General features: G+C 48.8%; 1 protein-coding gene and 1 non-coding gene across 3 annotated transcripts in view; both read left to right on the top strand.

Moving 5' to 3' along the window:
• MFSD4A (major facilitator superfamily domain containing 4A) overlaps window positions 1–22,100 on the top strand; it is a 33,589-nt gene extending 11,489 nt beyond the window's left edge. The window contains exons 3-10 of one of the 2 annotated variants that reach the window (XM_007988729.3): window positions 142–402; window positions 3,384–3,552; window positions 4,292–4,407; window positions 5,456–5,629; window positions 11,531–11,678; window positions 16,975–17,045; window positions 18,323–18,443; window positions 19,601–22,100. In XM_007988729.3, the coding sequence (XP_007986920.1) occupies window positions 142–402; window positions 3,384–3,552; window positions 4,292–4,407; window positions 5,456–5,629; window positions 11,531–11,678; window positions 16,975–17,045; window positions 18,323–18,443; window positions 19,601–19,656 (1,116 nt within the window). In that variant the 3' untranslated portion in view covers window positions 19,657–22,100. The remainder of the gene's footprint in view (window positions 1–141; window positions 403–3,383; window positions 3,553–4,291; window positions 4,408–5,455; window positions 5,630–11,530; window positions 11,679–16,974; window positions 17,046–18,322; window positions 18,444–19,600) is intronic. The other variant, XM_073011559.1, reaches the window with a different exon arrangement.
• LOC119619807 (U6 spliceosomal RNA) lies at window positions 14,254–14,360 on the top strand. Its single transcript, XR_005236263.1, has one exon. It is a non-coding gene; the product is annotated as a U6 spliceosomal RNA (small nuclear RNA).
• Window positions 22,101–26,840: the final 4,740 nt, after the last annotated feature.

The raw sequence follows: 26,840 nt of genomic DNA, 5'->3' as shown, positions 1-26,840 counted from the left end.
GGCAGTAGCCCCCAGATGGGGCAGAGGGTGGGACTGGGGGAGGGGCTCAGTGTGGGTACTCTGGGCTGGAGGCCAGGCCACTGCTTCCCTGGGCTGAAGACTGAGCCACGTCCCCACCCGCCACCTTTCCTCTGTCCCCAGGTGCTCCATTTCTTCGTGGGCTTTGGCGCTCTGCTGAGCCCCCTTATTGCTGACCCTTTCCTATCTGAGGCCAACTGCTTGCCTGCCAATAGCACAGCCAACACCACCTCCCGAGGCCACCTGTTCCACGTCTCCAGGGTGCTGGCCCAGCACCACGTAGAGGCCAAGCCTTGGTCCAACCAGACGTTCCCGGGGCTGACTCCAAAGGACGGGGCAGGGACCCGAGTGTCCTATGCCTTCTGGATCATGGCCCTCATCAATGTGAGTGTCCCTGGGGCAGGCCGGGTAGGGAGCTAGTGGACAGTCCACACATCCCAGTCCACCCCACACCCAGTGCAGATTCTTCAGATGCTGAGAAGTGTGCTGGGGCTGAGGTGTGCATCCCAGAGGCAGGAGAATGGGAGGACTAACCCTCCCCGGGATCCCCTACACTACTCCACCTGTGATTGCAGTTCTCAAGGAAGGTAAAACAATGAGCAGGCTGAGCGCAGTGAAAATCAGGGTCAACTGTCGAATTATCTGAGGCTCTGTGGGAAAGTAGTTTTTTTCTCCAAGGCCAGATGAAGTGGGCCCTGGACAGACCCTGGCAGGAAGTGGCAGGTTTTTCTCTGGGGCCTTTCATCGATGGTGGGATTCTCTTGTACCCTGCTGTCAGGGGCTCCTGTGGAGGCTAGGGGACAGACAAGATGGCCTCTGAAGGGCCCTGCCTGCCAAGGCAGCCTGTGGTGGGAACAGTGAGAGACCACTTCACTCCATGACTGCGTCAGATACCGAGGCCCGCTTTGTATACCCCTGCCAAGTGAGCACTGATTCAGGCCTCTGGCTGGAAACCTCTGGTGCTCTGCAAACCCAAGTTGGGATCTCTCATGTTAGCCCATACTGGAGCCAAAGCGTCAGGTGGGGAGACCCTCTACCCACATCCGCCTGGCTTGGGGAGGACTGTCGGGAACACCAGAGAAGCCCTGGCTCCTGGGCTGGGGGTGGGAAGACTCCAGTGGCCACTGTCCTGGCTGGGGGTGGAGGCACCGTGCTGCTTGTCATGGTGGCTTAGAGCCTCTCTTTGCAGTGGGTGGACTTCTCAGCTCTCCTGGGGCAGGTAGGCTGGACTCAGGCACTAGAGCAGTGGCCCAGCTGCTGCTGAGCCTCAGAATATGCCACACACATAGCACTGAAGGGAGCCTTTGAGACCACCATTCCAGTGAGCAGCAGGGCGGCGGGGGGTGTCATGCCATCACCAACTCAAAGCCCTGACAAGGGACTGGTAGAGGGCTGAGCCCGGCTGGAAGCCCTGACCCTTAGCATAGACCATCTACTGGCTGCCCGCTCATCACCGGTCCTTTTCCTCCTTTCCTTTGTAGATTTCCTTTGCCTGGTCGGAATCTCCTCTGGGGGCTCTCATAAACGCACCCTCTCCCTCTGCTCCTTCCCTTTCCAGCCCATGCCCATCCAGTCCTTCCCGGAGGGACCTGCGAAGGGAAGGAGCAGTGTCAGTAGAACCTCTAGGCTGGGACTCCCAGACCAGGAAGCCGGAAGGTCCGGCTTAAGCCCGAGGTTTGTTCTCTCTTGCTCCACGAGGTGCAGACTGGAGGGACTTTGTTTGCTGCAGGATTTCCGGACTTTTTCGGTTGGTTTGTGTCTGAAAATAAACAGTCCAGCACAGAGGAAGATGGGGCTGTGCATATACTCATGAAGGTGTGCACACGCACACACACATGCACACCCCACCTGTCCTTCTCTGACTTGAGGTGGGGCTGCCTTCCCTGAATGGAATTCTTATAACATCAGGTGTGTTCCTGCCAGCAATGCCAGCCAATCCTCTGTGAAGCCCTTCCCAGCACCCACCTCCCTGGAAAGCCCCACCTGAGTGATCACGCCTCTTGTACAGCTGTTTCCCCTTGGCCTTCACACAGGCACTCTGCCACTACAGGCCTCTGTGGGTGGGTTTCCTGTTTCCCCCCTCACACTGGAGGGAGGGCTGTGTCTCCCCCATTAGGGCTCAGCAGGGGCTGTTCTCTCCCCACTCAGACTGCCAGGGACCACGTCTGACCTTGACGTCTTTTTGAGTGTGCAGAAACGTTCCCAAGGTCACCATAGGGAGGTGCCAACACAGGGGTGGTTTTTGTCTTTCACTCCTGTTAGGTGACTTTGGGAAATACTGGTGAGAGCCAGCCTGCCTCCAGGGGCAGGGAAGGGCTCCCCGAGAACAGCACCAGACAAGGGTTGGCAGTCTGCCAGTTTTCCATCTCTACCCTGCCGGCCTCTCCCATGGGCCGGGCAGACCCTAGTAGCTGGGCGTTCTCACCAGCCTCTAGGAGACATCCGCAGCTCCCTGGGCTTCTTCTCTTTCCTAAGCAAAAGGAACTGGGCTGAAGCTGCAGCAGGAAGGACAGTAGTTAGACTTGAAGTGGTACTTCCTGGCAGCCAGGGTGGTGAGACACAGGCAGGGGCCTCTGAGGGAGGTGGTGGAGGCTTCCCCAGGCAACTTCAGAAGCAGGAGCCATTTCCCACTGCTCTGAAGGAGTTCTGATTTAGCACAAATAGCAGCAGACGAACATTGGGCTTATGCGTATGGGCTGCTCGTAAACATGCATTTTTCAATCAAAAGGAGACCATGTTTTTGTTTTCAAGCCCCTGAGGAGAGCCTCTGTGCCCTGCTGGGATAGACATCACCAAGGCGGCTCCTCAGGTGGAGACAGTGCTGGAAGAATCAGGATGCCAGGCTCTGTTCTGGCTTTGCCCTGAGTCCACTGTGTGACCAGGGCAGTCTCTCAGTCTCTAGTTTACCCCTCGGATCTCTTCCAGTTCTAACAGGTTATGACGAAGTGATAACATCCCCCAGCATATTTTGTGGAGATGTGATGCCCAAAAGCAAAGCTGCTTTGTAAAGCATCATGTGACCCACCAGCGTGAAGGAGAGTGAGGTGTGACGCTCTGGCAGGCTCACCCCCAGCACCTCTCCTGGGCCGGCAGAGAGTTTGAGTCTAAGCTTTGCATGTGACAAATATCTGTCTTTTCAGGGCAGTGAGTATGTTGATCAGGCAGGAATTACACCAAGCCTCCCCACTCCTACCTTGGTCAAGGCACCTGGCTTCTTAGGTAGGGATGGCTCAGCTCTTAGCTGGGCACCCTTGGAAAAGAGCTGTCTTCTCCCAGGACTATGCACATGCAGTGTGTGCAGAGGTCAGGCGTGGGAAGGGGGAGCCTCAGGGCAGGGGTCTCCTGACCCTCTGCCTGCTCCCCAGCTTCCAGTGCCCATGGCTGTGCTGATGCTGCTGTCCAAGGAGCGGCTGCTGACCTGCTGCCCCCAGAGGAGGCCCCTGCTTCTGTCTGCTGATGAGCTTGCCTTGGAGACACAGCCTCCTGAGAAGGAAGATGCCTCCTCACTGCCCCCAAAGTTTCAGTCACACCCAGGTAGGGGCTAAGATGAATTTGCATCCTCACAGCCTCATGTTGAGGCTTCCTTGGTAACCCCTCTCCCAGAGAGAATGAATCTAGATCACAGGTGATTTTTTTTTTTTTTTTTTTTTTGAGACAGAGTTTCACTCTCATCACCCAGGCTGGAGTATAGTGGTGTGATCTTGGCTCACTGCAACCTCCGCCTCCCAGGTTCCAGCGATTCTCCTGCCTCAGCCTCCCGAATAGCAGGGATTACAGTCGCACATCACCACACCTGGCTTATTTTTGTGTTTTTAAAGTGGAGACGGAGTTTCACCTTGTTGGCCAGGCTGGTCTCGAACTCCTGATTTCAGGTGATCCATCTGCCTCAGCCTCCCAAAGTGCTGGGATTACAGGTGTGAGCCACCACGCCTGGCCACAGGTGATAGTCTTTTTTTTTTTTTTTTTTTTTTTTTTTTTTAATGGTGCAACCTGGCCAAAAGAATGAGGAAGGCAAACTTCTGGCTCCACCCTCCATTCTGCTCAGCCTTGCCTTTTGTTATGTTGGGCAAGTCACCTGACCTCTCTGAGCCTTGCTTCCACCAAGACTGGGAGATGGACAGGGGTTGTCCCTAACAGAAAGGTGGTGAAAGTGGAGGTAGTAAGTGGGCCCCATCCTGCAGGGCTCTTCTGACTGCCAGCCACGGCCCTGGGACGTGCAGAGGGAGGGAGCAGAAGCTGAGACTCACCCCTGTTTTTCCTGTGCCTCCTGCAGGGCATGAGGACCTGTTCAGCTGCTGCCAAAGGAAGAACCTCAGAGGAGCCCCTTATTCCTTCTTTGCCATCCACATCACAGCTGCCCTGGTCCTGTTCATGACGGATGGGTTGACGGTGAGCCTGCCTCAGAGGGCACCCCCTATTGGGGGACCCTTCACCCCAAGACTCCAGTCTGGGAAAGGCAAGAGAAAGAGAGGAGCATGAAGGTTTCCTGGAGACCTCTCCTGGAGTACAGTTGATTCAAAAATTTAATCTAAAGCCCTAGGGAGACTGTCTCCGGAATCAGTCACAGCGCGTTGGTACTATGGGCTTCTGTTTTGGCCAATTGTTTTTTATTTTTGTTTTATTTTTGTTAGTGCTATAGGTAGGGGCCTAACTGGTTTGTTGTCAAGGACAGGCTACCTGCATTTTTTAAAGGGGTGGTGCCCTATTCCCCAATTAGAGGTCATGCTATATAAACGCTAGGGCACTTTGCTTCCTGGAATACATTACAAACCTGGGTGTCTTGAGCCAGTGTTGTAAACAAGCTTCAGGTGGAATTTAGGCCCAGCTGTTCATTCCACTAGTGACCTCTGTTACGTTAGTCAGCACCTTTTTCCAGAAACTTCTTAGGATTATATTAGGGCAGTCGTAAATGGCTGACCAACTGATTGCCATATGATGGCCTCTCCAGAGAAAAAAGCCCTAAGAACTTAGATGACCTGATGGAAAGTACTCGTGCCAGTACTGGTTGGCTTCTAGCACTTGGTGTGACCTTGGGCAAGTCACTTCTGTCTACTTTCTCATCTGTAAAACCAGATGCTTGCACACACCTTTTTTTTTTTTTTTTAAAGTGGTGTTCTACTCTGGTTGAAGTGGGGAGCAGTGCCTGTCTGCCCAGGCCCTGCGGGCACTCCCATGGAGATCCAGAGCCACCTCTCTGGAACCCCTAGTTCTCCGCGGTGCAGTCTGTAAGCTAAGGCACCCCAGGTTCTGTCCTCAACTTTGGCAAAGTGTGCTCTGTGGCCTTGGCTTAAGGCCCAGCACTGGCTGAGCCTCTGGGATCGGGAACAGGCAGTCCTCCCTCTGCCCTCACCACACCTGCCCAGCCTGGGCTCCCTTTGTGAGGGTCGTCGTCTGGCTGGGCTGCAGGTGTGCTCAGCGGCACCTGTTCTCTCCACAGGGTGCCTATTCCGCCTTCGTGTACAGCTATGCCGTGGAGAAGCCCCTGTCTGTGGGACACAAGGTGGCCGGCTACCTCCCCAGCCTCTTCTGGGGCTTCATCACACTGGGCCGGCTCCTCTCCATTCCCATCTCCTCAAGAATGAAGCCGGCCACCATGGTTTTCATCAACGTGGTAAGCAGCTGAATAGCCTCCTCTCACTTCCCCTCCTGGCCCTACCCGAGGCCTGCACTCTGCCAGCAGGATGGGAACTCAGGAGTAGAGGGAAGACAGGAGAGAGAGGATGACGAGGAAGGGGTGGGAGCCTGGGAGGTGGAGCCTACCTGTGTGACCACGAAAAGTCTCTTCCCCTCTCTAGGCCTGTGATCTTATACCATTAAAACATAAAAGGAAAGGTCTGTAGGAGGTGCTGGCTGCAGTGTGTGGAGCCCCTCCCAGCCGACAACCGGCCACGAGGATGAGGAAAGCCAGTGCTGGCCCTGGTCCTCCTGGGTTTACCTTGGTGCCCAGCTGCTTAGAGCCCTCCAGTCAGTGGAAAGCTGTGGAGGCCAGGGATCCTGCAGCCTTCGGAGTCACCACCTTGGGCTGGGGCCTGGGGATTTGCATTCTGTAGCTCTCCTAGGGGATTTTTTTTTTTTTTTTTTTTTTGAGATAGGGTCTCACTCTGTCACCCAGGCTAGAGCTCAGTAATCTCAGCTCACTGCAACCTCTGTCTCCCAGGTTCAAGTGATTCTCCTGCCTCAGCCTCCCAAGTAGCTGGGATTACAGGAGCCTACCACCATGCCTGGCTAATTTTTGTATTTTTAGTGGTGATGGGGTTTCACCATGTTGGCCAGACTGGTCTTGAACTCCTGACCTCTCAAGTGATCCACCCGCCTTGGCCTCCCAAAGTGCTGGGATTACAGGAGTAAGCCACTCTACCCAGCCCTAGGTGATTCTTAAGTAGGCAGAAGGGCATGGAGGATGGCCTTCAAGGAACCGATCTGCCTGGGAGGCAGGAGGTCTGGGCCTGAGCAGTGGGTTAAGACTCTTGCCTTGGTGTCCATCCACATCACCATCCATGACACAGGGGTCCACATTACAGACTCCTGCCAAATCGTCTAGTCCAACCTCCCATCAGGCTGAGCCACCTCTATAACATCCCTTCCAAGGGGTCCGCTGTCTGCTTAAACACCTCTAGTAACTGCAACTCACTGCCTTTCCAAGTAGCCCAATGAGGGTACTAAGCCCAGGAAAGAAAGCATTTCCTTGGTTGAATTTCTAGCAGAGAGGGGGTTTGGACATAATGTTGCAGTTTCAGAGACAAAGATCATGATCCCTGAGAAAGGCCTTTGGATTTGACCTTGTGCCAGTTGACCCTCAGGAGAGAAATTTCAGTTCAATGTAGATGGGAGGTGGGTGGGTAAACCCAAACTCAGGAGGTTGAGGGTGAGAGGGAGATGAGCAGTGGAGGAATTTGCATTTCTCTTTGTCAATATTTTTGAGTTGAAGGGAGTTGTGTTCTGCAGGACTTGGGGTGGCATGGGCGTGTTTATAGTAGAGGATAAAGGGAGGACACCTATTAGGAAGAGGGGTCTGTGAAAATACCATTGTGGGAGAGTAACTGAATGAGGAAGGCCCTGACAGAGGGGAGGTGGGATGGAGAGTGAGAGTGGAGGAAGCACTAAGCTCAGCAAGGAGAAAGGCCCCTGTCCATGGAGCTGGGGCAAAACGATGTCAAAGGGGAAAGGTTCCAGAAGAAGAAGGGCACAGACATGGTGGCCAGCCCTGGCTTCCTTGTCTAGGTCAGACACAAGGCCAATTGCTAAGACAGAGGAGAGTGGGTGGAAATCTGAGTTTGGGAAAACAAAGGTCTGAAGCATCCACATGTGTTAGGCATTGCCCATAGATACTCACCTGGGGTGCTGGGTTTTAAAAAGGAAAATCAGGTTCCTGGGCCCAACCTAGACTGAGTGAATCCGAATGTCCAGGAGGAGGCATAGCAATCTATATATTAAACAAATGCCCCATGGGAATTACATCATCCAGCAAGCTTAGGAAAACACTGTCCTAGAACAAGTGACTCCCAAATACATTAGATTCACTGGAACTGCTTTTTGAAAATAGGATCATGAAAAGGCCAGGTGCAGTGGCTCACACCTATAATCCCAGAACTTTGGGAGGCCAAGGCGGGCGGATCATGAGGTCAGGAGTTCAAGACCAGCCTGACCAACATGGTGATACCCCATCTCTACTAAAAATACAAAAATTAGCTGGGTGTGGTGGTGTGTGCCTGTAATTCCAGCTACTCAGGAGGCTGAGGTAGGAGAATCGCTTGAACCCAGCAGGTGGAGGTTGCAGTGAGCCGAGATGGCGCTACTGCACTCCAGCCTGGTGACAGAGCGAGACTTTATCTCAAAAAAAAAAAAAAAAAAAGAGAGAGAGAAAATAGGATCATGGACCCTGTACCCCAGAGATTCTAATTTAGGAGGTGTGGAGAGGAGCCTGGGCCTCTGGGTTGTTTTGGAAGCTTTCCAGGTGCTTTTGTGGGCACCCTGTTTGGGAACTGCAGCTGAGTGGCCCTGAGCAAGCCTCTCCCGTGTAGATGCGAAGTGCCTGTGTCATATTCACTGCGACTATTTCTGAGTATTCCTCTCTAGGTTAAATTAATGGCCACCTGTTCTTAGCGTTCTCCTGGAGCTCAACAGCTACTTCCTGACTTAGTATGTTTGTGCTGTGTGCAAAGCCTTGCTGCAAACTGCAGGCCGCCAAGTTCTGGAAGACAAGGTTCTTACTTTCAGAGAACTTATGGCCGGCCAGAGGAGGGCAGTGTGCCCTGGCACAGATGGAGGGTGAGGGGGTGTAGGCAGTGGGGATGCAGGCTTAGTGCCAGACTGAGTCACTGGCTGAGGCAGGGGCCACACCGTGTGGGAAGAGAGTTGGTGGAGCTGATAGTTCGCCCTGGTTGTATTTAGTCTTCTATCACCAAGGCTAAAATAAGACTTGGGTGTCTTTAAAATTTCCCCAAATCCGGGGATTTTCAGGGTGACAGTCTTTGAGGCTTGGCTGGAAATGCATGTAGTTTGTACATGGGATAGCCAGGTGGAGGAAGAGGAGCAGGAGTGGTGGCTTCCAAACCCCGGCATCTGTCCCAGGCTCCTAAGTTGAACACTGAATATCAAGAAGGTGCCAGCCCCTGAAGGCAGGAGGTGAGCAGACCTGGCTGAGGTTCAAAGGCCCATGTTCAAAGGTCTGGGTTAGGGGGTAGGAGGCTAACTTCGGGGGAGCATGGTAGGCAGGGTGGGGGATGGGGAGCAGAAAGAGATGAGGATGGGAAGTAGACAGGGGCTACATCCTCAGAGTTTTGTAAGCCGGGCTTTGAATTTTATTCTAAGTGGGCAGGAAGCCAATAGAAGGTTTTAAAAAGGTCTGTATTGCATTTTCTTTTTATTTTTTTGCATCTCACAGATACATTTATTCATGCTATGAAGTAAACGGCACTTATACAAGCGTCCCATGATGTTTCACATTTCCATCTAACATAGCTTGCATTGCATTTTTAAAATTTATTTATTTATTTGTTTTTTTATAGAGACAGGGTCTCACTATGTTGCCCAGGCTGGTCTCGAACTCCTAGGCTCAAGCGATCCTTCCTGCCTCAGCCTACCAAAGTGGTAGAATTAGACAGGAACCACCATCTCCAGCCTCTTGCACAGCATTTTAAAAGTGTACTCTATGTGGAAGAACAGACTGTAGCTGGCAAGAGTCAAGCATGCACTGTCTGTTATTGTAGTCCAGGCACAAGAGGGAGGCGGTTGGGTTGCGGGTAGTCTGGATGGATCTGGAGCGGTGCAAAGATTGAACATGTTTTTTGAGGACTTGCTGCTGACCCAGGTGTGGGAGGAATCAAGGACCTTAGACACAGGACTTGAGCAACTGCATGACTGGGATGCTCTCACAGGATTGGCAGAGGAAATTAAAAGTCCAGTTTGGGCCACATAGTTAGTCATCCAGGGACTGACTATATCCAAGGGGCAACTTTAGGTGCAAGTCCAGAGTCCTGGACACAGCTCATGGCTAGAGGGATAGATGTAAGCACGCCTGCTGTAGAGGCAGGTGAAACGTGGAGCAGGGCACTGCGGATATGGAAGAGCCAGAATAGAATCCTGGGCCACCTCAACATTGAGAGAGTGAGCAGAGGGGGCAGCAAGAACAAATGGATCTCAGGGACCATGTTCCATGCCAAAGAAAGACATGACCTTTGGAACCACAGATACGCTATTACTTTCATATTTTTACTGCATGAAAGAAGTCTTTTGTCTTTCCATTTCCATTGTGAAGGGAAGGTGTTTCTCTCTTTCAGCCACTGTTTTGTGGTTGATCCCTCCCCAGGGCAGGAAGTCTGTCTGGGTAAGGCCTCTGAGCCTCGAGAACACCTTCCACCTAACAGATCCTGTGGCAGAGACCGAAGGGCTGCTAGAGGAGCGTAAAGGCCTCAAGGATTAGGAGCACTGCCTTTGATTTTCCAATTGGAGCAACTCTCCCAGGATCAGCTCCCAACTCTCCGAAAGTCTTTTCCTTTCTGCATGCCCAGAAGTGGAGGGGTTGGGAGCTGGATGAGATTTCTTGCCTAGCTCTATAGACCGTACTTACTTTTTAAAGAAACAGATGTCCTCATCCAGGAGATTTTTACCTCAAAGCCATAGGCTGCTATAGAAGATCCTTATCTCCTGAGATGTCTAAGAAAAGCCCACAGAGAAACACTAGGACTCATATTTGTCTGATGCACCACAGTTTACAGAGCCCCTTCATTTATATTATTTCACCACCACTCTTTAGTGTGGCTTTTGTAACTATTCCTATTTTGCAGATTAGGAAGTTAAGAATCAGAGCAATCAACTACTTCCGGGTTCCACAACTGTAAAAAACACCGTCGGGACTTCCACCTGGGTCTTCTGACCCCAAATCTTGTGCTGCCTGGGTTTATTCCCAGATACATCTTGCATAGAAGTGACTCAATGCAGACATAAAAACGTGTTTAAAGAACTTAGAAATATGGTTATATAAACAAAAATATGCTTGAGTGACAGAGACCTTGACTGAACTAGAAAGATTTGGCCGGGCATGGGGGCTCATGCTTGTAATCCCAACACTTTGGGAAGCTGAAGCAGATGGATTGCTTGAGCCCAGGAGTTCAAGACCAGCCTGGGCAACATGTCAAAATCCTTTCTCTACTAAAAATACAGAAAATTAGCAGGCGTGGTGGCACGTGCCTGTAGTCTCAGCTACTCAGGAGGCTGAGGTGGGAGGAACGCTTGAGCCCTGTAGGTCGAGGCTGCAGTGAGCTGAGATCGCACCACTGTACTCCAACCTGGGCAACAGAGTGAGACCCTCTCTCTCTTAAAAAAAAAAAAAAAAAAGGTAAGAAACAAAAAAAGATTTCTGGGTCTCCAATCATAGATTAGCATCTGCCATGGGAATCTGAGTCAAATCTGAGGGTGCCAAGCTGAGCTACTGACCCTCTCCCTGGGAGGCTGGCTAGGATTCCCAGAGGATGGGACCCTGCTGCCACCATCCCTTTTTCCCTGCTATCTGATGGCTTCCTGTCTGTGCACTCTTGGCTTTCAGAAGAGAAGCAGCTTCTCACAAAGAAACAGAGGACTCTCCTACCCCCAGAGCTGGCAGGGCAGAGAGAGCTGATGAAATTGGCTTGGGTGGAGTTCCCGTGGTTACAGATGAGACCTTGGGGACAGGTAGTCCTCAGTTGCCAAACGCTTACGCAGGGTGTGCCGTAGCTGTTAGGGGAGATGTCTAGGTGGGGAGATGTCTAGGTGGGGAGATGTCTAGGTGGGGAGATGTCTAGGTGGGGAGATGTCTAGGCGGAGTCTCCTTTCCACGCTTCCTTCCGGATGTCAGAACGGTCCCGGGAACACTGCGGTTCCCGCCCGGTCCACGGGGTGGCGCGCGGGTCACACAGCTGGGCTCCTGGGGCCGGAGAGGAAACGCCGAGTCAGGAGACGCCGACTCCTGGCGGTTCCTCAGCACGGATGCTCAGCTTTTCGCAATTCCTAACCGCCTCCACCTCTGCCGCGACAGGTCGGCGTGGTGGTGACGTTCCTGGTGCTGCTTATTTTCTCCTACAACGTCGTCTTCCTGTTCGTGGGGACGGCAAGCCTGGGCCTGTTTCTCAGCAGCACCTTCCCCAGCATGCTGGCCTACACCGAGGACTCGCTGCAGTACAAAGGTGAGGGCCGGGCCCGAGCCAGGAGGCGCGCTCTAGCTGGGCGCTGCCGCTTCGCTCTGCGCCCTCTCTGTGCTCTTCTAGGCCAGCACCATCTCCCAGCGAGAACGCTGCCCTAGCTCCCTGGAGAAATGAATGCCCCGCTCCTGACTCTGGCGGGAGCAAGCTCACAGCGGGGGTCGTTCTGACCCGCTGGGCTCCCTCCATTCAAAATGATCCCCGTAATGATGGGATTGCAGGCCACAGAGAGCAGTTAAGCTTCTTTTTTCTATCTGCTTTGTGCCCATTGTAACGTCTGCTGACCTGCAGCTGACATTTTGTGCGATATGCATGTGCTGGAAATGCCAAGTTCAAAGAGAAGCAAAGATGCACAGGAGAAGTTATGGCATAGGAAAGGCATTTTGTAACCTAATTTTCAGTAACAGTACGTGCCTGCCTCGTGGCTGTGGTGGATGTTGTTAAAAACATGGAGGATTAGAGCAATGACTCCACATCTGGTTTCAGGAGTGACACAGCCTCTTTGATGTCAGAAATCTCGAATTCTCTCTACTAATCTTCCTCCCCTTTCCCTAGCCTTCCAAGTGCCTATAGCAAAGATCTCTTTTTTAATGAGTTAATTAAAAATAATTATGTTTTGAACATCACCAGAGACGCACTAGAGGCTGGAAAACCAGCATTAAGATGAGCAATTTCTGGCCGGGCGTGGTGACTCACGCCTGTAATCCCAGCACTTTGGGAGGCCAAGGCGTGCGGATCACCAGGTCAGGAGATCCAGACCATCCTGGCTAACACGGTGAAACCCCGTCTCTACTAAAAATACAAAAAAATTAGCCAGGCGTGGTGGTGGGTGCCTGTAGTTCCAGCTACTTCGGAGGCTGAGGCAGGAGAATGGCGTGAACCCGGGAGGCAGAGGTTGCAGTGAGCTGAGATCCGGCCACTGCAGTCCAGCCTGGGCGACAGAGTGAGACTCTGTCTAAAAAAAAAAAAAAAAAAAAGAAAGAAAAGAAAGATGAGCGATTTCTTTAGAGAGGAATGGGGGAAGTTGGTGTACAGGGAGAGTCAGGGCAGTTAGAGCTGCACCCAGCTGTCATCCACAGCCTGGATCCTTGAAATCGAAGGATAAGCCCCAGATAATTTTAGCACATAACATCACCATCAGTCGTTAGGAATAAAATCTTTTCTATGATAAAGCTGCACACTTTTTATTTTGTTTTCAAAATGGAATTTTTTTTTATTATATAAGTCGTATGTGCTCACTGCAAAAACCTCAAACAATAGAAGCACAGTTTAAAGCAGTAAGTGAAAGTAACTGAAAATAACCCTCTTAGCAGTTCATTTCCTCCCAGATCCCTTCTGAGCTTGTGAGACCATTCTCTGCGGTGTTTAATTTGTAGTTTAGAAGACAATTCCTGTGCGAGAGTGAATTAGAGATTCAAGTGCATCTGAGTTTCTTTGGCTTCTGGCTCCTCTGAGTAGGGGTACTATACATCATCTGAGAAACACCCCCAAATCAGGGCACATCTGGTATAAATTCCATTGCATCGTGACTCTGAAGAGATCCTGGCCATGGTGAAAAAACTGAGGGCAGAAAATGCATCAGCCAGTCATCATCCAGGCAGCCCATCACTCACCCATCTTTCTGCTACTCAGGACATCATGCTGGGCCCTATGGGACATGGCCAGGGAAACACAGCCTCTCCCTGCCGCTTGTCCTAACAACAGGACAGCCACACACCCAGCTCCCACAGGTGAGGGCCCAGGAGCCCTCAGACTCCTCCCTCGCCCATCAGTCTCCAAGCCTCAAGGGAATAAATGAAGTAATGAAATAAGTTAGCTATCACATGTCACACAGCATAACTCAAGAGTTTTAGATGATCAACAAATGTTAGAGCTTAATAATGATAAATGAGGCCAGGTGCGGTGGCTCACGCCTGTAATCTCAGCACTTTGGGAGGCTGAGGCATGTGGATCACTTGAAGTCAGGAATTTGGGACCAACCTGGCCAACATGGTGAAACCCCGTCTCTACTAAAAATACAAAAATTAGTTAGGCGTGGTGGCGGGCACCTGTAATCCCAGCTACTTGGGAGGCTGAGGCAGGAGAATCGCTTGAACCTGGGAGGCGGAGGTTGCAGTGAGCTGAGATTGCACTCCAGCCTGGATGACAGAGCAAGACTCCGTCTCAAAAAAAAAAAAAAAAAAGGTGATATTGATTGATTCTGCCTGCAAATGATCACTCAAATCCATTCTCTTCATTTCTTACTATCCCTGCCTAATTTAAGGTCTTTATCTTCATTGACCTGCTTGGACTAGTTAATGGTACCCAGCTTTTTCCAAGTTCTAATCACCTCCATCCCTTCTTTGATGGGTCTTGACTTGTCTCCTTGTCTTCAGTCTTGCCTCCATCTAACCCAGCTGGCTGAACGTTAAAATCACCTGGAACTCTGGTACCAAAACCCAGTGACTGGGCCTTACCTCTGAGTCTGATGCAACTGGCCCAGAGCTGCTGGGTGATTCTAATGTGCAGCCAGAGGTGAGGACCATGTACTAAGACACCCTCCACACGGTAAAACAGGGCTGTGCTTACTTCAGCAGCACATGTACTAAACTTGGACCAACACAGAGATGATTAGCATGGCCCCTGTTCAAGGATGACATGCAAATATGTGAAGTGTTCCCCAAAAAACCCAGAAAACAGAGCGGATCACAACCTCCACATCTACCTACAGAGCGTCTTTCTCTCCAACCTTCTCTCTCCCTGCTTCCCCTCGAAGCCTGCATCCTAGCCACAAATTACATGCTATTCCCTGATAGCACAAAAACTGTTCTGTACCTGCCTGCTTTGGCACGTGGTGAACCCTCTGCCTGGAACGTCCTCCCCGCTCCATCTCGCCCCTTTATCTGCCTGCTCTTCCTTCCAGACCCAACTCCAGGAAGCAGCCCCCTCCAGGAAGCTCCTCTGATCCCCACTGGAAAGGTGTGCCTCCCCTCTGTGCCCTTTGACGTTGCCCCTGTCTCTCATGTTTGACCCATCTCAAGACTTTTGTACCTATGTTATCTGCTTCTCCTAGACAACACGACCCCAGCAAGGGACAAGGGTAAGAGCATGGGCTGTGCAGGCAACTGCACACCTGGCAGTCCTGCCTCCAGAGTTACTGGCTTTACGACCTTGTGCAGTTTCACTTCCTTCCCCTCTCTGAGCCTCAATTTTCTCATCTGTAAAATAAGGATGCAAATACCTGCCTTTTATGATTGTTTTGTGAATCAGAAAAAATGTAAAGCTTTTGACTTAGCATCGAAGCTGGCTCACAGGCACTCAATGTCTTGTTAACTCTTAGTATTCACCTGAGCATCCTCAGTGGTTAGCACAGAACCCAGTGGTCCTCAGTTTCTTAAACAAATGAGTGGAACAGACAGTTGGGTGCTACTAGAATTCAGGGAAGGGAGTGAGGGTGCAGTGTTGATTTACATAAAAGAAGCTTCATAGAGGGGATGGGATGTGAGCTGGCCCAGAATCTAGAAAAGCAGAGAGGAAAATGGAAAGGCATTCCTGGGCAGGGTGGGGCAGTGAACAGAATGAGAGCAAAGGCACAGAGACAAGTCTGAACATAAGTGAGACTGAACGAGCTAGAAGGAACATGAAGTCCAGAGTAGACAATGATGACAACCATTTTATTAAAAAAAAAAATAGTGTCTACTATGTGTTAGCTGCTGTGCTACTAACAAGCACTGGTTTATGCCAGTGATCTATATGACAAGGCATGGCCATCCTCTCCTGGGCTTCCAGCCTTGTGGGGAGGGCTGGCTGGTCAACACAGTGTGGTGGGAGCAGGTGCAGGGTGATAGCACAGCACAGAGAAGCAACCTATCCAGGCTTGGGGACCAGGGAGGAACATTACTGATGGAAGTCAAAACTAGGACCTAAAAGATGAATGGGAACCAGCTGGCCAACATGATGGAACCCCATCTCTACTAAAAATACAAAACTTAGCCAGGTGTGGTGGTGCATGCCTATAATCCCAGCTTCTTGGGAGGCTAAGGCACTGTACTCCAGCCTGGGTGACAGAGCAAGACTCTGTCTCAAAAAAAAAAAAAAAAAAAAAAAAAAGGGAGTGAATGATAATGATAATTTACCAGAAAAAAGGAGGAGGAAAAATGTTCAGTGGGGAGTAGAGGTGTGTGTTGGCCTGGAGGTGAGGGTATGGGAGTTGCAGGGGGAGAGAGAAGCCTGAGCTGTCAGCAGGGGCAGAGTCTAAAGGGCCCTGCAACCATATGAAAGCCCTTGGCCTTCATCCTGAGGGCAGTGCTGAAGGGCTTGGGCAGAGAGTTGGGCTGGTTTTGAGTTTACTGTATGCCAGTCCTATGCCGGGCTCTTGGCATGTCTGACATCAGAGTTACCCACACAGTAACTCTGTGAAGGACGTGTGAAGCCCATCTCACCGAGAAGGAAACCAAGGCCTAGAGAAGTTAGGGAAGTTTAAGGTCACATGGCTAGTAGGTGACAACCTGGGCTTGGAACCCATCTGACTCTGAAGCTTGGGCTCTGAAGGTCTGCGCCATGCTGCCAGACTCATCAAAGCGTATGGCTGGTCAGTGCAATGCCAGGACAGCGAAGACACCAGTCTGCCTGCACCAGAGGGCTAGTCTCAGGATATCAAGAAATCTTTCTAGAAAGGTAGGTAGCAGTCAGAATGGGAATGGTGCTGAATGCCAGGGCTAAGCAAGATGGGATCTACCCTGAGATAGTGATAAGCAATTGAAGGTTTCAGAACAAGGAAGGGACAAAATGACAGTAAGACCTCGGCATTCCCAAAGCAAAGTTACAGGCTCATGTCTGAGAAATCCAAAGTAGTCCTTTCCACCATGCCATCTTCCAGAGGTTTCCCAGAAGCAACCTAAGTTTGCTTTTTTTTTTTTCCCCCCTTTTTTGACAGGGTCTCACTCTGTCACCCAGGCTGGAGTGCAGTGGTGCGATCATGGCTCACTGCAGCCTCCAACTCATGGGCTCAAGGGATCCTCCCACCATAGCCTCCCAAGTAGCTGGGACTACAGGTGCACACCACCATTCCTGGCTAATTTTTTTAAATGTTACTTTTTGTAGAGACCAAGTCTTGTGATGTTGCTCAGACTGGTCTTGAACTCCTGGCCTCAAAAGATCCTCTCACTTCTGACTCCTAAAGTGCTGGGATGTGCCTCCCAAAATGCATACGCCGCTGCGCCTGGCCAAGAATCTGGATTGTAACACTGACTTCTGTCTCCTTAACTTGCCTTTACCAAACCAAACCTTCTCTTTTTGTTAGGCTGTGCAACCACAGTGCTGGTGACAGGGGCAGGAGTTGGCGAAATGGTGCTGCAGATGCTGGTTGGCTCGGTATGTGGGGACCTTTAAGGGCAAGGGGAGCATTTGGGGAGCACTCCTGACAGGTGAGACGATGCAAATAGCCACCTTCTGAACTCAAACTGTCCTTTTCCTGAGTCTCCTGCAAAGCCAGCAGGGCCCCCTGTGCCGGCGTTACCTGTTTCCGTTTCCAAGCCAGCCCTGAGAGCTGAGTCTCCATATGTGGGATCTGGAGATGTGAACGGATGCATGGAAAAGTCCAAAGCAAACACAAGCCATGTCTGGGAGCGGAGCCAGAGGTGGCCCGTGGGAATGCTATTTAGCTCTCAGAGCCTGAGATGGGTTGGAACTGCAGTCAGAGTTCTTTTTCCGTCCCTTCGGAACCCACCACTCCCTACCCCACCTCTCACAGCCTCTGGCCGCACTGCAGAGGGCCCAGCTTCCTGCCCAACTCCAGCCCTGACCGAGAGGGCCAACTCTTCCAGTTCTCTTCAAATCTACCCATGTTTCATTTGTTCACCAGGAAAAAAAAAACCAAAAACCTAACATCTACTTTTTATTGAATACTATAATGTAGATTATTCCCCTTTTTACAACAAAGGATATAGAAACTCAGATGAATTTGGCAATTGCCCTAGGTGAATCACACTTCTAGTAACTGACAGAGAGGACCTCACATCTAGATCTTTCAGCCTCCAAAATCTCCCTCATCGTGACTCAATTCTCCTTTCCTCTTCTTTTGCCCTGCTGGAGGGAGAGAAAGAGCTACATCTCACCATACCCTCCTCATTGAAATGACATGATGTCTGGGACTTGCTTTAGTGTAACCTAGTGCAGAAAAGAAGCGCAAGGCCACAGATGAAACTGGTGCTGACTGCTAAAGTTGAGTGATGGGTTCGTTGGAGCTCCATATACTACTTTAACATGTTTTAAATTCTCATAATAAAAGATTTAAAAAAATATATCCTTTGCAAAGTTCTGGCTAGGGCTTATGGGTATAGAAGTACCTAGTATGACTGAAATTTCAGTGATGACAGAGATTGTCAGAAGGTTCCAGAACACAGAGCTGCCAAGGGACTGCAGGGGGTCACCAGGTCCAGCCCCTGCCTTAGAGCAAGACTTCTGCTTTCTCCAGACACATAACTTGAAACAAGGCCACGGTCTCCCTCCTCCCCGTGATTCCATCTCTTGGTGTGATGGGCCTCAACTTGCCTGAAAAACCAGCCAAGGATGGAGAAGGCTGCTTCCTCCAATACGCCTTCCACATGAAGTTTTAATGGTCTGTCTCTCTGTGTTTTCCCCTTTGGCAGATATTCCAGGCTCAGGGCAGCTATAGTTTCCTGGTCTGTGGCGTGATCTTTGGTTGCCTGGCTTTTACCTTCTATATCTTGCTCCTGTTTTTCCACAGGATGCACCCTGGACTCCCATCAGGTAAGGAAAGAATCTGTTTCTACACAAGAGGAGGAAAACAGAGCGGGGGTGGGGGGTGGGGGGAAACAGGGGACATGCTATGGATCTTAACGTGCCAGAAACGCTGCTCTGTTCCAAGTAAAATGCAAGGAAATGTTTATTTTTCTACAGCTTCCTTTTCCCCTCTTCCTGCTTTCCATACGATTGTCTGCGCTGGACTCTTAAGATAGGCGAGAGCTGGGTCAGCTGACTCATGGTTTCTCCATTAGCAGAGGGGCATGGATTGTGAACTTGGCTTCCTGCATCCCACCATACCACGGAACCATGAGCCAAGAATCTCTTTCCAGCCTGTTCAGGGCACTGAAAGGCAGAGCCTGACTCCTTGCCTGGAACTCAGCCCAACGGCCTAATTGGCCATCTCTTTGCAGTTCAGGATTTTGATTCTAGTCCAAATCTTTTTTTCAAAAAGAAGTCCTTCAGGCCAAGTAGCAAAGAAAGCCTCCTTCAGGGCAGAGACACCTCCTAAGAATAGTCTCCTTTCTAGAGACCCCAGGCAGGGGGAGTCCCAAAGCTATTTTCATAACCCTGAGCCCTTACCTGCCCTTTTGCCCACTGCTTTCAAAGTGCCCAGGGACTGCATCGGCTGTGTGCAAAGCCAGTTCTTAAAGAGAAGGTGCCCAGGCAGAGACTTTGTCCTCTCTATAAAAAGCAAAATAATCATGAAAAGACTAAAGGAATAGGCATCCACCATCTGCTCTCAGTGGGTTAACATATCCATCCTCTAAACACTCAGTACAAAGGCCCAGAAGGAAAGGTGGCCCCCAAAACAGCACTAACTAGAGCCTCACTTCTGAGACAGCAGTAGTGGTTCCCACAGTGCAGAGTTTCATTGAAGACCTACATTCAATTAATATTTACTGAATATTAAATGAGTAACACTTAATGGGTTCCTTATTCATGGGAGACAGACACATTCCCCAAGCCCTAGACAGTAGTCTCAGGAAACTGCCTCCACCAACTGTTTGCCAGAACTAGGGGGTCTGACTTTTCACTTTGCTCCCTCTAGAGCCACAGAATGGCAGAGAAACAGACTGGGTAAGTTCTCAGAATGAATCATTGCTGCATCTCATCAGAGCTGCTGAAACATGCTACCTGTTTGTTTTGTTTTTCTTTTGTAGTTCCTACCCAAGACAGATCAATTGCAATGGAAAACTCTGAGTGCTACCAGAGGTAAAACTGGGTGAAGGAGGCAAGAGAAGACTTTCAGCCTCTTGATCACCAGCACGACCATACTGTTTCAGAAAGCTGGGTGGTGGTGGAGGCGTTCTCAATGACCGTTAGTCTTCTCCACTAAAACTTGGTTGGGTAGAGGAAATTAAATTGGGTCCTGGTACCTGGTCAAAATCATTAGAAATTTACCTGGCTTCTCAAGTTACCTTCTTCCCTGGTTCAGACTGTTGGTAAGAGCTGTCCAGATACCCAGATGGGAAGGAAGGAGACAGCCGCGTGCTTCACTCCATTTGTCACCTCATGCATGGACCATACTCTGGGTTTGAGATCATTCTTCATTGAAGTTTGTAAAAATAGGTTGAAATTGTAAAGCTCCACGATCATTGCTATATGTAGATATATTTCAATTTAAGCAAAACAAGCTGCAAGTTATTCCCTGGCATGCTCAAAGGATTTTTGTGCTTTTCACTTAATAGTCCAAAGTCCCTTAAATTCCCGCTGAAGACATCAATAGCTTATCTATATTCTCAGACACCAAATGGAGAAGATGAATCTTGCTCTCTTTGGTATACTAATGTAGGGGTATGCTAAGCTAGCTCATACCAGCTTAGAAAAGCTGATTGTAAAATTTTCATGTTGACAGCTGGTTATTAAATGCAGCCATTATTAAAAATCAAATCATACAAACTTATAATTAAATCAATGACATTTAAAACAAAGGTAATAAATATTCAAAGCATATCACTTCCTAATTTTATCTTGCTGCTCTTGAGGTAATTTCTGTCCATGGTACCTGTGTGGTGGAATTACTATGTATGATGGTGTGCTACTGTGCACCTTGTCCAACCCCACTCTTGGTGATAGCATGTTGGTAGCTTGCAATCAGCCAGGTGGGAGTGTTAGCATGGACACTGGCAAAAGCTACAGATCCCGGAGAGCCAGTGTTTAAACATTTACCAGCATACCACTGCTAGTAATCAAGGCTAACTGGTCCAGAAATTGCCCGGGAGAAGGAGATGGATGTTCCATTTTTCTCTACTGACACTGACTAGCATATAAAAGATATAGAAACAGCACTAAGAATTTCTGAAAATACCTAATGAAAATGTTACATCTTTTTTTTGGGTTTTTTTTTTGAGACGGAGTCTCACTCTGTCGCCCAGGCTGGAATGCAGTGGCGTGATCTCAGCTCACTGCAACCTCCGCCTCCCAGTTTCAAGCGATTCTCCTGCCTCAGCCTCCCGAGTAGCTGGGACTACAGGCACATTGCCACCACGCACAACTAATTTTTTGTATTTTTAGTAGAGACGGGGTTTCGCCATGTTAGCCAGGATGGTCTCTATCTCACTGACCTCATGATCTGCCCACCTCAGCCTCCCAAAGTGCTGGGATTACAGGCGTGAGCCACTGCACCCGGCCAAAAATATTACATCTTTTATAGGGGGAAAAAAACTCTTTATACCATGGCAAGGCCTTTTTCACAAAAAGCTGGGCGTCCTGAACAATTCAAGCTGCGCAGTAGTAGACTGAAAGCAGAATTTGTTCAGGAGTTACAGCTTCTGTCCAGAGCAAATCCTGTAGTGATACAAGGAGAATGTAAACTTGCCAGCTTTAGACAGGGATCAGTCCTGAGACTGTTGGCAGTAGCAAATGGCTGTTAGAGTAGCTGTAAAATGGTTTTGCCTGCACTTTCTCTATGTATATACAAATGTACATGTATAAATATAAAAATTAAGTGATCATGGTTCTTGGTAACCTGTCCCCAGTGCTGTGATTCACGTGCCTGACACTAAAAGGTTCTTCCTGGTCCAGTCAGCCAGCTGTGACCAACAGCAGCACAGATGAGTGCTGAGAATCTGGCTGGAAAGAGAAACGTGGCTCAAGCACTGGCTCACCTTCTAGCTGTGTGGCCCTGGGCAGGTTACTGAGGCTCTTCCAACCTCACTTTTCACATGTAAAATGGCATTTCTAAAAGTACCTACCCTACCTCAATGGAATTCTGAAAAAATTAAGCGAATTTGTATAAAGCACTCACAATATGCCTGACACAGAAACTGCTTAATAAATGTTAGTAATTTTTAAAACCTCTTCATAAGCAGCTTAGAAATTATTCATGTTTGGTACATATTTATTGCAAGTCAAGCAGATCCAACTTTTTTGAAACCTGGTGGTCTAGGAGTATAGTTTTAATTATGTTTGTAAATACTCAGAAGTATTAGATGCCAGTCTAATTTAAATGCAGTCTGACTGAAGCGAGTGACTGACCTGGGCAATGAAAAAGCAGTTGTATTTTTCTTGCGGTTTTTCAAGAAAATATCCTTTTTATACAGACTTAGAAAGAAGAATCAATGGCTATATCGAAGTTGATTGTGACTAATTTGTTAATACAGAAAACAACATTAAAACAAATCTAAGAGTACCTTTCCTAAAATAAAACATTTCAACTTACTAAGTGTGTTATCCATTACGAAGAACAATTGATCCTCTTGTATAAACTCAGAAACAAATGGCCTGATGTTCCCAGAGACAGGTCTCTCTCATACTATAAGTTAATATGGCTTATATTTTAGAAGAAAGAAAACTGTCTTACAAGGGAAACTGATTTTTTTTAAAAAAGAAAAAAAAAATTAAATAAAAGAAGAACCTCTCATAGCAGGGCTGAGTGCCACTATTCCCTATTACATAAAATCAGAATAAGGAAAAGGCAGATTGATTCTTACGCCACACACTTCTCAATCAGTTACACAAGTAGGACTTTCTTCCTCAACTTCCTTTCAGGAATTTGGACATTTCAGAATCCTGTGGAATCAACATTTCCAGATTTCCCTCTGCTACTTGTGTATGGAAATCTAACCCATCAGGCACATCTGATTCACTAAAAGAAGACACAGTGACATAGAGTTCTTTTAGAGTGAATTTCATTTATTCAGTCAAAAAGGATTTGTTAAGCATCTGCTATGTTCAACGCACTAATCTAGGTACAGACATACAGTGGTGACTGAGACAGAAGTCCCTGCCTCACAGGGATTATACCGCAGGTGAAGACATACAGACAGCAAACAAATACTATATGTAACATGCCACAGGGTGAGGGGTAATGTAGCACCACAAAGAAACATACAGCAGGGAAGGGGGACAGGAATAGGGAATGTCAAGAGATGCTCTGGGGCCAGGCGCAGCGGCTCACACCTGTAATCCCAACACTTTGGGAGGCTGAGGCGGGCAGATCACCTGAGATCAGGAGTTGAAGACCAGCCTGGCAAACATGGCAAAGCCCTATCTCTACTAAAAATGCAAAATTTAGCTGGGTGTGGTGGCGCACACCTGTAGTCTGTAATCCCAGCTACTGGGGAGGCTGAAGTGGGAGAATTACTTGAACCCGGGAGGTGGAGGTTACAGTGAGCTGAGATTGTGCCACTGCACTCCAGCCTGGGTGACAGGGTAAGGCTCTGTCTCAAAAAAAAAAAAAAAAAAAAAAAAAAAAGAGAGAGAGAGATGCTCTGGAAGGCCTTTCTAAGGAGGTAAAAAAAAAAAAAAAAAAAAAAAAGAGAGAGATGCTCTGGAAGGCCTTTCTAAGGAGGTCCTATTTGTGTAGAAAACTAAATGATATGTAAGACCAAGCTATCCAAGTATGTGAAAACATCCTATCAGGCAGAGTACACAGCAAGTACAAGAGCCTTAGGCTGGAATATGCTTATGGTACTGGAAGAACAGCAAGTAGGCTGGTATGGCTCAACTGCAGTGAGGAAGAGTCACACAGAACAAGTGGGAGTGGTTGCTACAGGCCAGATCATATAAGCCATGGTATGTGTAGAGGTTTTTTTGAGTAATATAAGATGACTGGGAGAGTTGTGAGCAGGCAAATGACACGATCTGATTTACATATGTGAAGTATCACTGGTTGCTATGGAAAAGAGACTGTGGGGCAAGCATGGAACTGGGAAGACCACCTGAGTACCACTGCAATAGACTGAAAAAATAATGGTGGCTTGGAAATGTAGATAGCAACGGAAGTGGTGAAAGTGACTGGACTGGATTCAAGTAATATTTTGAAGGTGAAACTGACAGAATTTGCTGATGGATTGGGTGTAGGGTGAGAAAGATAAGAATCAAGGATGAGCCGGGCACGGTGGCTCATGCCTGTAATCCCAGCACTTTGGGAGGCCGAATCAGATGGATCATCTAAGGTCAGGAGTTTGAGACCAGCCTGGCTAACATGGCAAAACCCTGTCTCTACTAAAAATACAAAAATTAGCCGGGTGTGGTGGCAGGCGCCTGTAATCCCAACTACTTGGGAGGCTGAGGTGGGAGAATCAGTTTAACCTGGGAGGCAGAGGTTGCAGTGAGGCAAGATCACGCCATTGCGCACCAGCCTGGGTGACAAGAGTGAAACTCCGTCTCAAACAAAAAAAGAATAAAGGATGACCTGAAGGAATCTGACCTAAGTAACTGGATACATGATGAAGCCATTTAACTCTGGAAGGCCATGGGGAGACATTTAGAGTTCTATTTTGGACATGATCATCTTATGATGCAATCTTGGATGTCAAGAAGGCTGTTAGATATAGAAGTCTAGAGTTTAAAAGAGAAGTCAAGGCTGAAGATATAAATTTTGTGGTCACATTGCCCAGGTTGGAGTGCAATGGCGTGATCTTGGCTCACTGCAACCTCCACCTCCCGGTTTCAAGCGATTCTCCTGTCTTAGCCTCCCAAGTAGCTGGGATTACAGGCATGCACCACCATGCCCAGCTAATTTTGTATTTTTAGTAGAGACAGGGTTTCACCTGTTGGTCAGGCTAGTCTCCAACTCCTGACCTCCAGTGATCTGCCCGCCTCAGCCTCCCAAAGTGCTGGGATTACAGGCATGAGCCACTGCACCCGGCCCACTCCTGTTTCATTTAATAAAATGAAGTCATTTTCATTGACCCCCTGCAGTTACAAGATGTCCTCCAGTAAGTACAGTGTTTTGTAGCAACAATCAGTGTAAAATCATATAACTGTTACTTATTATCTCCTACCTGATAATGCCAACCCTGGGAAATTACCCAATATTAGGGTATTAGTTTGTCATTAACTGCAACTATAAAACACAGAAAGTGCTTGCAAAACAGGCTTCTCAAAAGAAGTGTCAACAGTCAGAAAGGTTAGAAAACGGTGGTGACTTGGCCGGGCACGGTGGCTCAAGCCTGTAATCCCAGCACTCTGGGAGGCCGAGACGGGCGGATCACGAGGTCAGGAGATCGAGACCATCCTGGCTAATGTGGTGAAACCCCGTTTCTACTAAAAAATACAAAAATCTAGCCGGATGAGGTGGCGGGCGCCTGTAGTCCCAGCTACTCGGGAGGCTGAGGCAGGAGCATGGCGTAAACCCGGGAGGCGGAGCTTGCAGTGAGCTGAGATCCGGCCACCTCAGTCCAGCCTGGGCGACAGAGCGACCCTCTGTCTCCAAAAAAAAAAAAAAAAAAAAAAAAAAAAGGAAAACGGTGGTGACTTAAACAGGCTTTTTTTTGTTTGAGACGGAGTCTTGCTCTGTCGCCCAGGCTGGAGTACAGTGGCACGATCTTGGCTCACTGCAAGCTCCGCCTCCTGGGTTCACGCTATTCTCCTGCCTCAGCCTCCCGAGTAGCTGGGACTGCAGGCACCCACCACCACGCCCGGCTAATTTTTTGTATTTTTAGTAGAGACGGGGTTTCGCTGTGTTAGCCAGGATGGTTTCGATCTCCTGAACTTGTGATCCACCTGCCTTGGCCTCCCAAAGGGCTAGGATTACAGGCGTGAGCTACCGCGCACAGCCTAAACAGACTTTTTAACTGAAGGGCTTGGCACTCTTTATATTCTGAAATCCCTTTTGAACTTCTGTGAAGAACCCATTTCCCAAACTGATTTTGCCTCATGGGGCTACTGTCGCAGGTGATACTCTTGAGAGCAGTGTGTTAGGAGCATGCAGCACTCCTCACTGTGCCCCACATGCTGACTGACCCACCAACCAAAGTGACATTGCACCCATTTCACCAGGGTAGTGAACTGCCCCCTTTGCCCCAGAACAATCTGTCACTCTATCCTCCTGTGATTTTCATTTAGAGATATGAAACAGCTCTCTCTGCCATCATTTTGCCACCTATACACCCCACTTTTGGGCTGGGTGCGGTAGCTCACGTCTGTAATCCTAGCACTTTGGGAGGCCGAAGCGGACAGATCACCTGAGGTCAGGAGTTTGAGACCAGCCTGACCAACATAGTGAAACCCCATCTCTACTAAAAATACAAAATTAGCTGGGTGTGGTGGCACATGCCTGTAATCCCAGCTACTCAGGAGGCTGAGGCAGGAGAATCGCTTGAAGCCAGGGGGGGGAGGTTGCGGCAAGCCAAGATCGCACCACTGCACTCCAGCCTGGGCAACAAGAGCAAAACTCCGTCTCAAAACAAAACAACCCACTTTTCCTTATGTATATTATTTTGACCCAATTCTGAAAAAGCCTAATTTAATTTGCTAAGTGAAGTCTAAATTGCTTTTTACAAGGGCTAGATAAAAGCCCCTTTTTTTTTTTTTTTTTTTTTGAGATAGGGTCTTGCTCTGTCACCCATGCTGGAGTGCAGTGGTGTGATCTCAACTCCCTGCAACCTCTGCCTCCCAGATTCAAGTGAGTCTTCTGCTTCAGCTTCTCAAATAGCTGGGACTACAGGCATACCCCACCACGTCCGGCTAATTTGGGGAGGATTTTTAGTAGAAATGGGGTTTCACCATGTTGGCCAGGCTGGTCTCAAACTCCTGACCTCAGGTGATCCACCCGCCTTGGCCTCCCAAAGTGCTGGGATTACAGGTGTGAGCCACTGCACCCAGCTGATTAAATTTTTAAAAACTCTTTTTGAATGTAAACAAATTTTTCAAGTAAAATAAGAGATTTCACATAGTGAATATTTTTTCTAGCCACTCAGTTCTCTCTTAATTCCTTTTATGTCAACAATCATTTTACAATCTCCCGTGTTCACCACCTATCTGAATCTAGACTTTAAATATTTTAATGCAGATACATATCAAATTGTTGAAGGCCAGATTTTAATGATAACCATTGGGAAAACAACTCTTTCCTGACCCACAGTTAGCATGGATGAAAATGTAATATAGAGACTGTAAAGAGAGCACTTCAATGAATGTGAGAGAAGGGAAATAAATAATCAATTCCGAAAA

This window comes from Chlorocebus sabaeus, chromosome 25, assembly GCF_047675955.1.
Source record: "Chlorocebus sabaeus isolate Y175 chromosome 25, mChlSab1.0.hap1, whole genome shotgun sequence".
NCBI classification, from domain to species: Eukaryota; Metazoa; Chordata; class Mammalia; order Primates; family Cercopithecidae; genus Chlorocebus; species Chlorocebus sabaeus.
The sequence above is the reverse complement of the archived record's forward strand: the minus strand, read 5'-3'. Positions and strand labels throughout refer to the sequence as shown.